The following is a 15,853-nucleotide window of genomic DNA, read 5'->3' on the forward strand; positions in this document are numbered from 1 at the left end:
AAAAGCACGTCAAAGTTCAAGTAGATAAATAGGTACCCCTCCGGCTGGAAGGTAAACAGCGTTTCCATGCGCTGCTCTGGTTCACCAGAAGCGGCTTGGTCATGCTGGCCACATGACCCGGAAGCTGTCTGCGGACAAACGCCAGCTTCCTCAGCCAATAAAGCGAGATGAGCGCCGCAACCCCAGAGTCAGTCACAACTGGACCTAATGGTCAGGGGTCCCTTTACCTTTACCTTAGCCTACACAGGGCTCTGAGCCAAAGGAGGGCATGATAATAATAATAATAATAATAATAATAATAATAATAATAATAATAATATAGGTACCTACTGAGAAGGTCCATCAGAAGGCAACTGTACCAAAAGGAATTAAAGGAAGAAATATTTGCAGGGGGCACTAATTTTTAGTCCTCGTTCTAGCTGCCATGTTACCAAAGTCCACCCCTGCCCAAGGCAACCCAAAGCAATTTACAACCCTGAAATCCACATAGATACATTAAAACCAGGCTGGGGGTGGGGAGGAATACATTCAAAACATTCCACCCATTTCTGAAAGGCATATACATATATATAGGCATCCGTCTGTGTCGGAAGACAGTGGAGGTGTGTGTCTTCAGAGGTGAGGTCAAACTGTGTAAATTAGGTTCTTAATATTGTACACTGTCCTGTGATCTTTGGATAAAGGGTGGTATATAAATAGAAATAATAATAATAATAATAATAATAATAATAATAATAATAATAATAATAATAACAACAACAGCAGCTAGACCATAAGTTGGGCAACCAAACTGCACTTCTACATCAGACATTATGAGGAAATCTCTATATAGGCCTATAACAAACATAGGCAAACTCGGCCCTCCAGATGTTTTGGGACTACAATTCCCATCATCCCTGACCACTGGTCCTGTTAGCTAGGGATGATGGGAGTTGTAGTCCCAAAACATCTGGAGGGCCGAGTTCGCCTATGCCTGGTGTTACCCCCAGGAGCACTGGGCGGCTTCCAACAAATTAAAACACAGTATCAAGGTATCAAGTTACAAGGTTTCAAGGAGATTCTAACTAAACATCAGGAAGGTCGGATAGTTACAATGAAATGGTCTCGGTGGTGGGGCGCACATTTTTATTGTAACTTATTTATGATTATTACTTTGTCAAAATAAAAAATATTATTACTTTGTCAAAATTAAAAATAGGTTTGTTTTTTTAAAAAAAATTCGACAGCGGAAGAAACACCCTCGTGAGGTTTCGGGCTCTCCTTCCTGGGAGGTTTCGAAGCAGAGGTCGGGTGTCCATCTGTTCTGGATGCATGCGTTCGGAATTCCTGCATCGCAGGGGGGTGGACTAGATGACTCTGGGTAGCCCTCTTCCAACTCTACAATTCGATCGTTCTACGATTGTCCAGGCTTTCAGCCTTTTCGCAGCTGCCGGGGGTCGAGCCTGCGACGCCCCGGTTGCTCTATCCACAAGACTGGTGGGCTTTCCCCCAGTTTCGCCCCTGCGCGCGCCGTCCGCTCAAACCGGGAATTTCCTCTCCCTTCCCGTGACGACAGCAAGAGCATGCAGGCGTCACGTGAGCGCGGCGGGGAGAAAGTGCACTTCGGCGTGCAAAGCTGCAGGAAGCCTCCTCTCTCCCTGACACGCTTTCCAAGAAAAACCCAAGAAATAAAAGCCCCCAAAATGCCCGCTTTCAACCTCTCCAAAGAAGCAGTTGTCGGGACTGCAGCGCTGGGGGTGGCTGCTGTTGCTGGATTCCTAATAGGTAAGATCCTGAGACTAAGATCCCTTTGTCCTCTGAGTCCGCCTTGGAAGCAGGATCCGCGTGGGCGCCGCCCTGTTGCGCGTTCGCCAGCGGCCCCACGGCTTGTTGCGCGCGTGACCCGGCCGAGGGTGGAGTCGTGGGTGGGCTGGGTGGCAGGAGGGGCAACCCAAACCCTAATGAGCTCATGGGTTTAGGGTTGGGTCAAGCCCCAGTCTCCCTTTAACAAGACAAACTGAGGGTGCTGACACTATGTGACACTCAAAAAATATAAAAAAATAAAAGGTAAAGGACCCCTGGATGTTTAAGTCCAGTCAAAGGTGACTATGGGGTATGGCACTCATCTCGCTTTCAGGCCGAAGGAGCCAGCATTTGTCCACAGACAGCTTTCCAGGTCATGTGGCCAGCATGACTAAACCGCTTCTGGCGCAACAGGACACCGTGACGGAAACCAGAGCGCACGGAAACGCCATTTACCTTCCCGCCCCAGCGGTACCTATTTATCTACTTGCACTGGCATGCTTTCTTTTTTTTAATGGATTTTTATTAAAGATTTTCTTGGTTTACAAATGTATGTGCAATCTCTCTTTTTTCAAGTAACATGTTTTACAGATCTGTTTCATTTGTTGAGACATTAGGAAGAAAGGGGGGAAAGAGGTGGAGGGGGGGAAGGTGAGTGGGGGTGGGGTCAGGTGGCAATGTTTCTATTTTACTTAATATATGTGGGGTTTTGTGTTAGGGTCGCTTGTGTGGGTTCTCTGCTGTTCACTTGTGTTCCTTTGTGGTGAGAGAGGTTGGGGTTGGCCTAGGGTGCGGTTGTTTGTTTGTGATTGGCTGTGGTGATCTTTGTTTTCATGTGTGAGTGGGGTGAGTGGGTGTTTTGGATCAGGTTAGCCATATTGATTTGTATGCTGTTGTTGGATTTTTGTCATTGTCTTGTTGGGCTGTGTGTGTGATAAAGGGGAGCCATACCGGGGTGAAGGCCTCTTCTTCTATTTGTCCCCGTGTCAGTTTCAGTTTATTGGTTAATTTTTCTAGTAAGGCTGTTTCCCATACTATTTGGTACCATTGGTCCATGCTTACTCCTGACAGGTCTCTCCAGTGTCTGGTTATGAAGTTCACTGGCATGCTTTCAAACTGCTAGGTTAGCAGGAACTGGGACAGAGCAACGGGAGCTCACCCCATCATGGGGATTTGAACCGCCAATCTTCTGACTGGCAGGTCCAAGAGGCTCAGTGGTTTAGACCACAGCACCACCCATATCCCTTGTATTCTCGAATGAACTTTTTTTTGAAGCCGAACGTCTGACACAGCTTCCAATTGAGTGCAGGAAGCTCCTGCAGCCAATTAGAAGACACTTCTTGGTTTTCAAATGGTTTGGGGAGTCGAACGGACTCCCGGAACAGATTAAGTTCGAGAACCAAGATACCACTGTATAGTGTAACAGCCCTCCTGTTCAAGGCTGGATGGAGCCTGGGAAAAGGACATGATAGCAGAGTTTCACTGTAGTGCTATGGTGCACTGTTCGGTTTGAGGGGCTGTGGAAAATTCACGTGGCAATCTGCATGCTCCCAATCCTGTGATGCCCTTCTATAGGGAAGAGGGTGGGGCACAGCCTTGATCTCTACTACCCCGGTCCTAGGGCTTTTGTGCTTTGATGTACACATTGAGTTTGGGATGAGCTTTACCATTAACTTCCATGAAGAAGACAGGCCTGTAAATAGGCAGATCTGCTTCCACCATTGAAGTGAACGGGGAAAACCCTTAGGTGCAAGGGAGTGATGTGTGCATGCAGCCCCACCAGAAATCTTTGGAAGCTTACGGGTTTGTATGCTTGTCTTATTTCTTTCCCAAAAGGCAGAAGATATTCAGGCCTTCCCTTTGGAACTCCCAAAAGCCGTTTCCGAGGGAAAAACAGCCCATTACTGCAGTACGTGCTGGATCACTCCTTGAGGGAGCACCCGGCTTTGAAGAAGCTAAGATTGGTAAGTATGTCTTTCTACTGGGTCCATCTTCCCGACTTCAGCTCTCACATAAGTGCCCCGTCCAGAGTCCACTTAGGAACTTGCTTGTGCCCAGAACTGGGTTTTGTCTTCTCCATGAGATGATAAGGATAGACATCCCAGAAAAAATATATGGTTGTTTATTTTCTGCAGTGGTTTCATTTGACATCAGAACCTTGTTGTCTCAAGGAAAAGGTATACGGGGCCCACAATGAAACCCACAAGCTCCGCCCCATGTTTCTGTGCTGTTTTCACCAGATAATTTCCATATAGTCTTCTAAAAAACAATAGAATATCAGTAAAGACCAGAACCCGCCTTTCCCCTTGTAGATGTGGCCATTCTGGGTTCCATTGCAAGTGGAGGCGCATGGTGGCTGACTCAAGACGAGAGAGAGAGGTGCTCAGTTAGGTTTCTCCCCAACCTGCTAGTCTTGTTTGTGAAGGAATTTAGCTTTGCTTTCCTGAAAGAACTTTGCAGTGGCGTAGCGTGGGTTGTCAGCACCCAGGGCAAGGCAAGTAATTTGCGCCCCCTAACCCGGTAGGGGCAGAGAGCTGCGAGTGCGAGCGTGCCCCCCCCACAGATGTTGCGGCCGGTGCGGCCGCCCCCCCCCCGCACCCCTACACTATGCCACTGGAACGTTGCATCATGTGAAGACCAGGCTGTGTTCCTCTGAAGTGCTACTGCTAAGCCGCAGTGAGAAGTAGGCCATATCGTGGCGTGGACTCTCCTTTCCCCTTCCCGCTGTGAACTCGCTGTGAACTCAATTCTAAATACCCTTGCAATTCTAAATAGCCCTATTTAATGCAACAAGAGTGCCTGGCGTGCTCTGGTCCACGACTAAACGACTAAACAACAACAAATGCAACAAGGCTGACCTATAGGTACTTTCTAGGAGCTTCTGACAGCTGAACCTTTCATTGTAGTGAATATTAATTCACGTAACCACTGGCGGAGGAAGAGGGGTGTGGGGGGAGCGCACCACCCCAGCAGTGTAATCCCGGTGGGGCGGCATTGCGGCTCCCCCCCCCCGCCTGCGCTGGGCGTGCTACGCCCCCAGGATGCCATGCCGCCGCTGCTCTCCACCCCCTGGTGCCGGAGCATGAAGCTCCGCTACTGCACGTAACAGTTTTGAAAATGTGTATCCCTGTGTTACCTGTCTATTCAGTCGTGGATCAATAGTTTCCCCACTCCCCTGCTATTCAGTGTATAGCCTTTACAATTATTATTGTGGTTATTATTATTATTATTCGTCAGAGTTATCGGTTGCTTTTTCTTTGCTAAAGGCAACTCAAATGACTTACAGCCAAAGACTTTATGCAGAAGCAGGGCTTTTTTCAGCCGGAACTTGCCCAAACTCAGGTGGCCGCCATCGCCATTCTAAGAGAACAGGGGTGGCATTCATGGAGAGTCCCGGCACCTCCTTTTCTTGAAAGAAAAATAGCACTGTGCAGAAGGTTATAGTCATTTCTCTGGTCATGCAGATGGAGAAATCAGCCAAAGGCAAATTGTGTTCACATGCATAAATAGCCCCCACACCCTATAATAACTTATAGCACTGGTTACTGATCAGTAAGTTAGCAACTTGTAATAAGCAGATGTTCTTTTCTAGGTTACTTGGAACCTTCCCAATAAAAATATGATGGTGTCTATTGACGAGGCCCAGCTTTTGGCCAACCTGGCGAGGCTGATCAAAGCAAAGAAGGTCATTGAAGTAGGTAAGTCATTCTGTTTATGCAGGGAAGGCTCCAGAATGATCTGTAGGCTTAATTGCAGGATCTGTGGGTCATGTGGCTGTTGCCTGCTAATCACATCTGGAAGTGAAGTGACCTTATGTCCACTGGAAGTCTGGCATCCAGTCACTTTCTTTCTTTTTTAAAAAAATAATAATTCATTGAATTAAAAAAAAAAAATCCACATAAAAATTCCAGTGCGTTAGAGAGAGAGTGTCAACATCCCATCCTATTTTCCATGACGTTTTTCTTATCTCCCCTGTGCTGTATCCTGTCTTCCCTCTTTTTTAACGTAGTTAAATCTTTCATTCTTTCTGTTGCTCATAGTTTGAAACCTGCTGGCGGGTTCTTCGTGCTATAGTATTTCTTCAAATAATCTGAAAAAGGTTTCCATTCGTCAAAATAAAAAAACACCAGTCATCATTAGATTATCGTATTTTAGCTTGGCTGATTCAACATAGCCCGTTACTTTGCTTAGCATCCAACCACTTTCTAGTTTCTGTTCTTTGGCTTGACTCTAAAGATCCCTGTGTTCTTTTCAGGCTGTGGACTGAGGCATAGGAACAAATGCTCCCAATTCTGCAACAAACGTTTGTTCTTTTATAATTTCTGTGGCTTTCTCAGCATTCAATCCCTGGCCCTCCACCTTAAAACATTGCGTTGGTTTCTCCAAAGAACGCTGTCTCCTGTCTGAACCCTGTCTGAATTATCCTAGCTTCTTGGAGCTGAGCTGGCCAGGTCAATGTTGAATGGAAGCCTAGCATTGAGCAGGCTGCAACCTCTTAGGCCAACCATTCTGAGAAGTTTTATTTTTCCAGGAAGTGGCTTCCGAACTGCGCTGCGTCCTAGACCATATTGTAGTCCCAAACTTGCCACAGCTCCTGCAAATGTACATTGGCTGCGGTTAGATTGCTCTGAGCATTTTGAAGTCGCAAGGGCAAACACTATAAATAAGTAAGCATTGAATAATTGCATTTCAGGGCTTAATCCACGGTCAAGAGCACCAGTCTGAGCTGCTTACAGGAAGGGCACGGCAGGGCCAAATGAGAGACAAGCAAAGTCTTCCGGGCTGCATGGGTGGAAAAAACACTTGGCACACAAGTATCAGTTGGGCCGCCTCTGCCACCATCTCCGCTTCTGCATTAGTTACTAGAGACTGCAAGATAATTCGGGGTGGGGCAGAGAAGAGCAATTTGTGGGTTTTGCAGAGACATCCCAAGCATCCATGCAGGATTGGTCATTGAGCAAAGGACCAAGAGATTTGTGGAGCCTGCTTCTCCCCCCCCCCACCACTGTAGCTGTCTCATGACGCAATGGCATTCTCCAAATAGAACATGAAAATATTCAAAACCCTACCAGAGAAGAATGGCAGATCAAGTTGATGGATTATGCCGAAATGGCCAAAATGATCAGAAGAATCAAAAATCGGGAAGACCAAAATTTCAATAAGGAATGGGGAAATTTTATAATTTATCTTAAAAACCATTGTAAACAGTTAAAATCGTTAGTAGGATTGGAATAACCCACCCAAGAGGCCAGGATATTATTTTTAATATTTTTCTCTCTCTGAAAACAAGTACTGAAGACATCCACAGTCTCTCATGCCTGGACGAGGTTGTGTTAAGATACCAGTTAATGGGATCTAGAACTCGTGGAACTCTCTGTGTCGCAGAAATAGGAACCAGGCTCCGACAACTGCCCGTAATTCCTGGTGTGTTTCAGGTGTCTTTACAGGGTACAATGCCTTAAACATGGCTCTGGTCATACCCGAGGATGGCAGAGTCGTCGCCTGCGATATAAGCGAAGATTATGCCAATTTGGGAAAGCCAGTGTGGAAAGAGGTAAATGAGCTGCGCCGGCACACCTGGGGATTGGGAGACCTGAGAACCGGAGCTAAGCAACATATTACATGGGAGATCTGTCATTTCAGGCATTGGTTGTCTAAGTTTTTAACTCTGAATCAAATGCAGGGAAGCACGGATTTGGTTGGCGCAGCTGGGCTTATAAGAGTATATAAACCTCTCCCCTTGATGCTTTTTCCTTCTATCTAAATCAGTGGTTCCCAGCCTTTTTTTGGCCATGTCCCATCTAAGCATCTCTAAAATCCTGATTCTGCCCCCCCCCCGTGACATATACTGTATTTTTCGCTCTATAAGACGCACCAGATCACAAGACGCACCTAGTTTTGGGAGGAGTAAAACAAGAAAAAAAATATTCTGAATCTCAGAAGCCAGAAGAGCAAGAGGGATCGCTGCACAGTGAAAGCAGCAATCCCTCTTGCTGTTCTGGCTTCTGGGATAGCTGCACAGCCTGCATTCGCTCCATAAGACGCACACACATTTCCCCTTACTTTTTAGGAGGGACAAAGTGAGTCCTATGGAGCAAAAAATACGTTAATTCTTACTATGGATAAATCACGAATTTCCTGAGGTATCTGAATTCCTGCCGATCACCAGTGCTCAGAGCAGGGGGAAATTCCACAACTGTTGACTGAGTGCTCCCAGAGCACTACTCCCCCTGAATGCGCCCAATGTGTTTTCTGTTTAGATAACCTTTTCTGTTTAGATAACCTCTCCATTGCCACCAGCTGACTGCCGTGTACATGCCAATTTTAATTTTAAAAATGTTTATGTCACAAAATACATTTATATACCTTCTATGAGGCCCCTAGGACCATAAGAAATGCAAAAAAATCACTGCTAATAACTCATTCTTGAATTGCCCCCCTTAAAAATCAAATTGCCCCCCTGTGGGGCATGTTCCCCACGTTGTGAACAACAGAGCTAAATCTTCTCCTCCCCACCCCCCAGCAATCTGCTATTGGCCCTGTAGAAATACAGCCGCAGATGTGTTGTTTGGCACTTACTCAGGTAACTGCTTGGGAAATAATGTTGCAGCCACTCCCTAGCAATAATGGCTACATTACCAGTAACTGATGCTGGCACCATTAGCGTCCCACAAAGTACAGAATGTCTGCGGTCACCATTTTGCAAGTGCCAAAGCATCTTTATGCTCCATAAGTGATGCCGCTGTGACACATTGTTTTGAAATCTTTGCTCTAGCTAGTAAAGGTAAAGGACCCCTGGACGGTTAAGTCCACTCAAAGGCGACTATGGGGTTGTGGCGCTCATCTCGCTTTCAGGCCAAGGGAGCCAGTATTTGTCCATAGACAGCTTTCCGGGTCATGTGGCCAGCATGACTAAACTGCTTCTGGTGCAACGGGACACTGTGACAGAAACCAGAGCGCACAGAAATGCCGTTTATCTTCCCACCGCAGCAGTATCTATTTATCTACTTGCACTGACATGCATTCAAATTGCTAAGTTGGCAGGAACTGGGACAGAGCAACAGGAGCTCACTCCATTGCAGGGATTCGAACCGCCGACTTTCTGATCAGCTAGCCCAAGAGGCTCAGTGGTTTAGACCACAGCGCCACCCGCGTCCAAATGTTGCATTCCATCTTAGGGCATTGGACACGATCTTGCCAGATGTCAAATCCTGTTTTAAATCCTCCCTCTTAACTTCAATGAAGAGATTGAAATATATGCTTGATGCTTTTCTCGAAATATGAGGACTTTCTCCCCTTTTCTGCACGTACATAGCGCAATATTTTTTATCTGAAACTGGTTCTCACCCACTGCCAAGTGTATCCACGGCATATGGTTGCATGGCATGGGTGCCTAAGAGGGCAGGAGTGGCTGAGCTGGCGCCGCTCAGATGTTGTTAAACTCCAGCACCTTCAGCCATGAGGGCAATTCTCATGGCTGCTGGGACTTGTAGTTCAGCAATATCTGCCACAGGGCATTGCCTCTGACGTGGCGCTATTTTTGTAGATTTTCTTGTGTTCTGAAAGCTGAGCATTCCCATCCTGTAACAGGCAAAGAAATAAAAAAACCTGCTTATCTCATCAGAGGAGTTAGTGGCCTCTTCCTCCTCCTCCTCCTCCTCCAATAATTAAATAAGTAGAAATTAAAAAGCAAAGAAAAAAGGGTGCGCCATTTCCTTGCCCAGTCATGCCCCACAAATTTTTTTGTAAGGGGAAATGTAGATATGACTTATATCAACTATCAGCCAACTGGCTTCCATTTGGCAGCGTCCTCTGTGTTTTCACGTTCAGCCCTGAAACAAAGGGATTTCAGAATTTGTGACTTTGGCAGTTTGCCGGAGAAAGGATCCAGGAGGTAATGGTTTGTAGCCTCCAGCTAAGCCACAGCTGAACCACTCAGCTTTTAATTCCACCACCTCTCTGTTTTTCCTCTCAACTCTGATTTCCCAAATCCAGGGATTTAGTGTATTCTGTAAACAACCACCCACCTGGTCAGTTGTGGCAAAAAGGAAACTTTGCAGAAGTTGGGTTTTTTAGGCCACAAGCAATGTACAGTATTTTTTGCTCTATAAGACTCACTTTTTCCCTCCTAAAAAGTAAGGGGAAATGTGTGTGCGTCTTATGGAGCGAATGCAGGCTGCGCAGCTATCCCAGAAGCCAGAAAAAGAAAGAGGGATTGCTGCTTTCACTGCGCAGCGATCCCTCTTGCTGTTCTGGCTTCTGAGATTCAGATTATTTTTTTTTCTTATTTTCCTCCTCCAAAAACTAGGTGCATCTTATGGTCTTGTGTGTCTTATAGAGCGAAAAATACGGTATACAGGTGGCCCATAAAGCTTGCTTTGGGCTAATAACTCTTGTGGAGAGTGGTTTAATGTTCCACGTAATCTTCCCAGTACTCCAATTCACAGACCAGATGAAGACCTCTTAACCTTGGCCTTCAAGCAGAGCAAATGATATCCAATGAAATGGAGAAATTACATATGAAAAGACATTGATTTTATCAGGCCCTTCTCAAAATCACCTACAGTACAGTCATACCTTGGATCCCGAATGCCCTGGAACTCGAGACGTTTTGGCTCCCAAATGTCACAAACCCGGAAGTCATTGTTCCAGTTTGCGAATGTTCTTTTGGAACCCAAACATCTGATGGGACTTCCGTGGCTTCTGATTGGCTGCAAGAGCTTCCTGCAGCCAATCAGAAGCCACGATTTGGTTTTCAAACGTTTTGGAAGTTAAACTGACTTCTGGAACGGATTCCGTTCGACTTCCAGTGTACGACTGTATGCCTTTCCTAGGAAATAACCTTTTACCCCTCTCTCACTTCAGGCAAGAGTGGATCACAAAATTGACCTAAGGATAAAGCCAGCCAACCAAACACTAGGTATGTCAATAATGCCTGGAAATTATAGAATGTGCAGCTGAATTGTGACGTGCCATACTGGTTGAAAAGAGTAGATAACAAAATGGCTTCACCGGTTTAGTGGTGTGGCAGGAGAGTGGCTTAAAAAGTGTTGTTTTTTTCATAAAGGATGGTTTGCTTTTTGGTAGGCCCCTCACCTCTGAAATGTCAACTTACACAAAATCAAACTCCTATGAATATTATGGCACAGCGCTATTGTACATTAGGCAATGCTAATGGGAGGAGTCTGCTAATTTCACTGAAACTGAACTGTCCTACAGATGTTTCCTATTTGAAATGAAATAGTCCTTTTTTTAATGTCTAGATGAACTTCTGGCAAATGGGGAAGCTGGGACATTTGACTTTGCTTTCATAGATGCTAACAAAGATGGATACAACGACTACTATGAAAGATGCTTACAGCTCGTGAGAAAAGGAGGAATAATAGCAATTGATAATGTAAGCACAGCATGCTTCCTCAAGAAAGTCTCGTGGCAAATTAAAAGTTCTTAACAAATTCATTGGAGCCATAGGTATTGGTGGAGCCTGTTTGACAATCAAATACTAAATCATTTCAAAGAATTCCAACAGATAATTTGATTATACGAACACTATAGAATCATTGAATTGTAGAGTTTTCGAAGAGGGGCACCCAGGGTCATCTAGTCCAACCCCCTGTGATGCAGGAATCTCAGCTAAAACATCCATGACAGAGGGCCTTCCATCCTCTGCTTAGATACCTCCAAGGAAGAAGAGTCCACAACCTCGTAGAAGTCCGCTCAATTGTCAAAACAGCTCTTAATGTCAGAAAGCTCTTCCTGGTGTTTAGTCCAAACCTCCTTTCTTGTAACTTTAAGCCATTGCTACAGGCCCTAGCCTCCAGAGCACAAGGAAGCTAGCTTGTTCCATCTTCCATGTAACAGCCCTTTAGATATTTGGAGATGGCTGTCATATCTTTTCTAAGTTTCCTCTTCACCAAGCTGGAACATTCCTAATTCCTTCAACCGTTCCTCATAAGGCTTCTCTTCCAGACCCTTCATCACCTTGGTCACCTTCCTCTGCACACGTTCCAGCTTGTCAATATTCTTACATTGTGGTGCCCAGAACTGGACACATTATTCCAGGTATGGCCTGGATCCAGGCGTGGCAGAGTAGAGCAGGACTATGACTTCCCTTGATCTGGACACTCGACTTTTGTTGATGCATAGCGTCCAGATCAAGGGAAGTCATAGAAGCCACTCCTTTATTTTTGGGTGACAGCTTTAAAGTGATAGGCCCTCAGTCACATGAGTATGTTTTATGGGGAAAATACTGGTGGTGGTGGACAGAGGGCACATATTATGCCTTTACTAACAGGAAGGAAAGGAGGAGAAGGGGGGAAGCATTTTGAACTTTGTTGGGAAGGGAATTATCTCTTGTATCTTAAAAAAATCTCAGTTACTAATTAGTCAATTTGTACTGGGGGGAAAAGACTAAAGTACAGTCCCTTGTTTGGGAGTAAGACTGCTTGACTCAACTTATGAGCAAAGATTGAAATATAGAGGGCCTTCTCAGTGGTGGCGCCCGCCCTGTGGAACGCCCTCCCATCAGATGTCAAGGAAATAAACAACTATCTGGCTTTTAGAAGACATCTGATGGCAGCCCTGTTCAGGGAAGTTTTTAATGTTTGATGTTTTATCGTGTTTTAATATTCTGTTGGGAGCCGCCCAGAGTGGCTGGGGAAACCCAGTCTGATGGGTGGGATATAAATATATCGTCGTCGTCATTAGATGGCTTAAATCTGATTTTCAGAGCTGCAGACTACACTTTTCAAGGAGTATTTTGGTAAATGGGCTGTTTGTTTCAAATCTGGTGGTACATTGGTCAGACTCCAATGTCAGGCCCTAGGCATATATGGAAATAAATATTGATAAAACAGAATGAAATATATGTAAATATAAAAGGTGCGCTGTGCTGTGTTTTTCTTGTAAAAATAAGTATACAATTTCTCTCCCCTGCCCTCCCCACCCTTTCTAATAGGTTTTGTGGTCGGGGAGAGTCCTTAAGCCAGCCAAAGATGACCTAGATGGCCAGCACCTCCATCAGTTGAATGAGAAGATCTTCCGTGATCCGCGAGTGAATATTAGCATGCTCACCATTGGCGATGGGGTGACGTTGGCATTTAAGCTGTAGAAGAGAAGCCCAGATGCTGTTGATGGGCTGGGCCCTCTAATCATGGGAACATTGAAGATAAAATGATGTATATTTCTGAACTTGTCTCAATAAAATAGCCTAGACTTGAAATCAGCAACTGACATAGACAAGTTCCTTCTTTTCTCTATTGCAGTCATGGCTGAAAATCATGGAGGGCGCAGGAAAACTGTATTTTGCATGTTCTCAATGGAGGGAAAACCAAAAACTCTTATTTTCACATGCAAAATCATACAATGAAAATAAGCTTCAAAATACCCAAGGTATTTCCAGGACACCAGTTGCTTAAATGAGAAATTCATGTTGGGAAGGGGTTCTAGACTAGTCTCCCCAATATGATGATGATGATGTTGTTGTTTAAATTATTTATTTGGTTCTTCAACTTAAAATTTTACAGAGATATATCAAACATAAATCATAAAAACAAGATTCCAAGGAATCTCTTGGACTTCCATCCTCCCCTTTGTGGGTCCTATTATTCATTTCCTTCCACATATTTTATGTTAATCCAAACCCTTTACCTCTTCCATTATATCCAGAATCAACCTTAAACTACAAGTGATATTCCAATCCTACTAACGATTTTAACTGTTCATAAATTTTCCCCTTTCCTTATTCAAATTTTGATCTTCCTGATTTCTAACTCTTCCAGTCATTTTAGCCATTTCAGCATAGTCCATTAACTTCATCTGCCATTCTTCTCTGGTAGGGACTTTATCTTCTTTCTATCTCTGGGCCGGTGACATCCGTGCAGCTGTGGGTCGCATACATAAATAGTCTTTTCTTTGGGATTTTGGCACCTCATTTTTTATTTTCTTTGTGTGGTGGATTTTATATACGTAAGATTGACCATGGTTTACTGCATTCACAAGAAAACCACTCCTTCACTGCCCTCCTCCTCCTGGCTCGCCGAAGAGGAAACAAACCAGGCTTTCTGCTTTAGTGTTGTGTCTGAACTAGCTTCTCTCCAATGCTGTCCATGGCTGAGGACCCACAGCGATCCCCAACATGCGCTTGGCAGGCTGCCTCACGGCAGACGAACCCTTACCCATGGATAGCATTGGGATAAAAGGTAAAAGTAAAGGACCCCTGGATGGTTAAGTCCAGTCAAAGGCAACCATGGCGTTGCAGCACTCATCTCGCTTTTAGGCTGAGGGAGCCAGCGTTTGTCTGCAGACAGCTTTCCAGGTCATGTGGCCAGCATGACTAAACCGCTTCTGCCGCAACAGGACACTGTGATGAGTGCCAGAGCGCATGGAAATGCTATTTACCTTCTTGCCGCAGCTGTACCTATTTATCTACTTGCACTGGTGTGCTTTCGAACTGCTAGGTTGGCAGGAGCTGGGACAGAGCAACGGGAGTTCACTCCATCGCAGGGATTCAAACTGCTGACCTTCTGATCAGCAAGCCCAAGAGGCTCAGTGGTTTAGACCACAGCGCCACCAGTGTGGGGACACTTCTCTCCTACAATGATCCTTGCTTGTCTTCTACATTAAAGACGCAGAGAGAGCACGTTCATGAAAGGTGCCTCTTTACTGATCCCATAGCTGCCATCAGGAAAGACCCGCAATGCCCGGCTAGGCCACCAATCGATGAACCATCTGTAAACTTGCTGCAAAAGTTAAGAAGGAAGCAGGGTGGAACTGAATACCGAGAATATATTACGCCGCCTCCCATTTCCTCAAAGCGTGGGTGAACCTTGAGCAACTTGTCCCGGGTTGCCTTGCATTCATGACTACTAAATAATCCTTGATTCTTTCTTTGATGCTAACGACATTTTAATCTGCTCTCCATACCAACCCACTCCAGATATCATGGTTGTGAGTCAGCCTGAGGAGTTTCAGGAAAGCTGTGGCAGGCATGTTTGGATATGTTTTCTGCCGACTCTTCACCAGTAATATAATCACACTTCTCCATCATGAAGGCTTTATGCCTACCTACTCTAGGTATTTTTGTGTGTGTGTGTGTGTGGAATTTGATCTATGCTGCAAAACCGATTTTGGAGGTGCAAAAACATGGAACTCTCTTGTGCATTCTTCCCTGCCTCTTCGCAAACAGTGGTGTGTCGTCCCCGTCCCCCTTCTGTGTTGGAAGCAGGAGAAAGAGAGCTCAACCCTGGTAGAAAAGTTGAATTGTTTCAATGCCCAAGAGGAAGTCCCAACAGAATGGCTACAGAAATTAATGGACCATGCAGAAATGGCAAAACATGTCAGAAGAATAAGAAATCAAGACAGCAAGCATTTTCTTAAGGAATGGAAATGGTTCGTTGAATATCTACAAACTGCAAACAGATTAGGACATTGGCAGGATTAGTGTAGAAACCTGCAGTTTCAAAAACATCTATGAAAACAGACGAATAAAGGAATAAGTAGAGATGGTTGGGATAAGTGGGGAAAGATGTAAATAAATCTAAGGAAGCACAGAAAAAGAGGGAGGGAAGTCCAAGTTTGAAATGTGAGAATTAGAGTTGAAATGTTTGTTATAAATGAAAATTCGTATAATAATTATTTTTTAAGAGAATTGCCTCAATGCCCTGCTCTTCATTTGGGCAGTGCCTGCCACCAGATGCAATGTGGGGCCCAGGAACTCCATTCGCACTTAAATGAATATCCCAATACAAAGGTACATTTCCTGGTTGCCTCAGCAGCAATGCCCTGTACTGTATTTTTCACTCCATAAGACGCACTTTTTTCCTCTTAAAATCTAAGGGGAAATGTCTGTGCATCTTATGGAGCGAATGTGTGCTCCCTGGGGCTGGGGGGGGACCCGGGCATCCCCCACTGCCAGCCCCACAAACTCTGGGAGCAGCGGGAAGGCTGCGTGCAGCCTTTCCGCTGCTCCCCGAGCTGCTTTTTGGGGCTGGGGGGGGGGGACCCGAGCTTCCCCGCCAGCCCCACAAGCACCTGAGCAGCTCTGGGGTAGGCCGCGAAGCCTCTGCAGGGC

At 45.3% G+C, this 15,853-nt stretch overlaps 1 protein-coding gene and 1 long non-coding RNA gene across 2 annotated transcripts; one reads left to right on the top strand and one right to left on the bottom strand.

Annotated features, from left to right (window-relative positions):
- Positions 1–1,547: 1,547 nt before the first annotated feature.
- Positions 1,548–13,006, top strand: COMTD1 (catechol-O-methyltransferase domain containing 1). The gene is made up of 7 exons (XM_081192214.1): positions 1,548–1,764; positions 3,619–3,746; positions 5,375–5,480; positions 7,218–7,336; positions 10,648–10,702; positions 11,046–11,179; positions 12,740–13,006. Exons 1-7 carry the CDS (start codon positions 1,563–1,565, stop codon positions 12,890–12,892), a joined length of 897 nt encoding a protein of 298 aa, XP_081048340.1. The 5' UTR covers positions 1,548–1,562; the 3' UTR covers positions 12,893–13,006.
- LOC308586012 lies at positions 5,643–10,641 on the bottom strand. Its single transcript, XR_014007716.1, has 2 exons — positions 10,360–10,641; positions 5,643–6,376 (listed from the first exon to the last, which is right to left on the bottom strand). It is a non-coding gene; the product is annotated as an uncharacterized lncRNA (long non-coding RNA).
- Positions 13,007–15,853: the final 2,847 nt, after the last annotated feature.

The sequence above is a fragment of the Podarcis bocagei genome (assembly GCF_964188305.1).
Source record: "Podarcis bocagei genome assembly, chromosome: 4".
Classification (NCBI taxonomy): domain Eukaryota; kingdom Metazoa; phylum Chordata; class Lepidosauria; order Squamata; family Lacertidae; genus Podarcis; species Podarcis bocagei.

What these genes read in the sequence shown, in the direction of transcription:
- COMTD1 (XM_081192214.1), top strand. Translation starts at nt 1,563, where the DNA reads ATGCAGGCGTCACGTGAGCGCGGCGGGGAGAAAGTGCACTTCGGCGTG. An exon ending in CTTTGAAGAAGCTAAGATTG is followed by an intron (nt 3,747 to 5,374) that starts GTAAGTATGTCT and finishes GTTCTTTTCTAG; the next exon opens with GTTACTTGGAACCTTCCCAA. An exon ending in GCCAGCCAACCAAACACTAG is followed by an intron (nt 10,703 to 11,045) that starts GTATGTCAATAA and finishes TTTAATGTCTAG; the next exon opens with ATGAACTTCTGGCAAATGGG.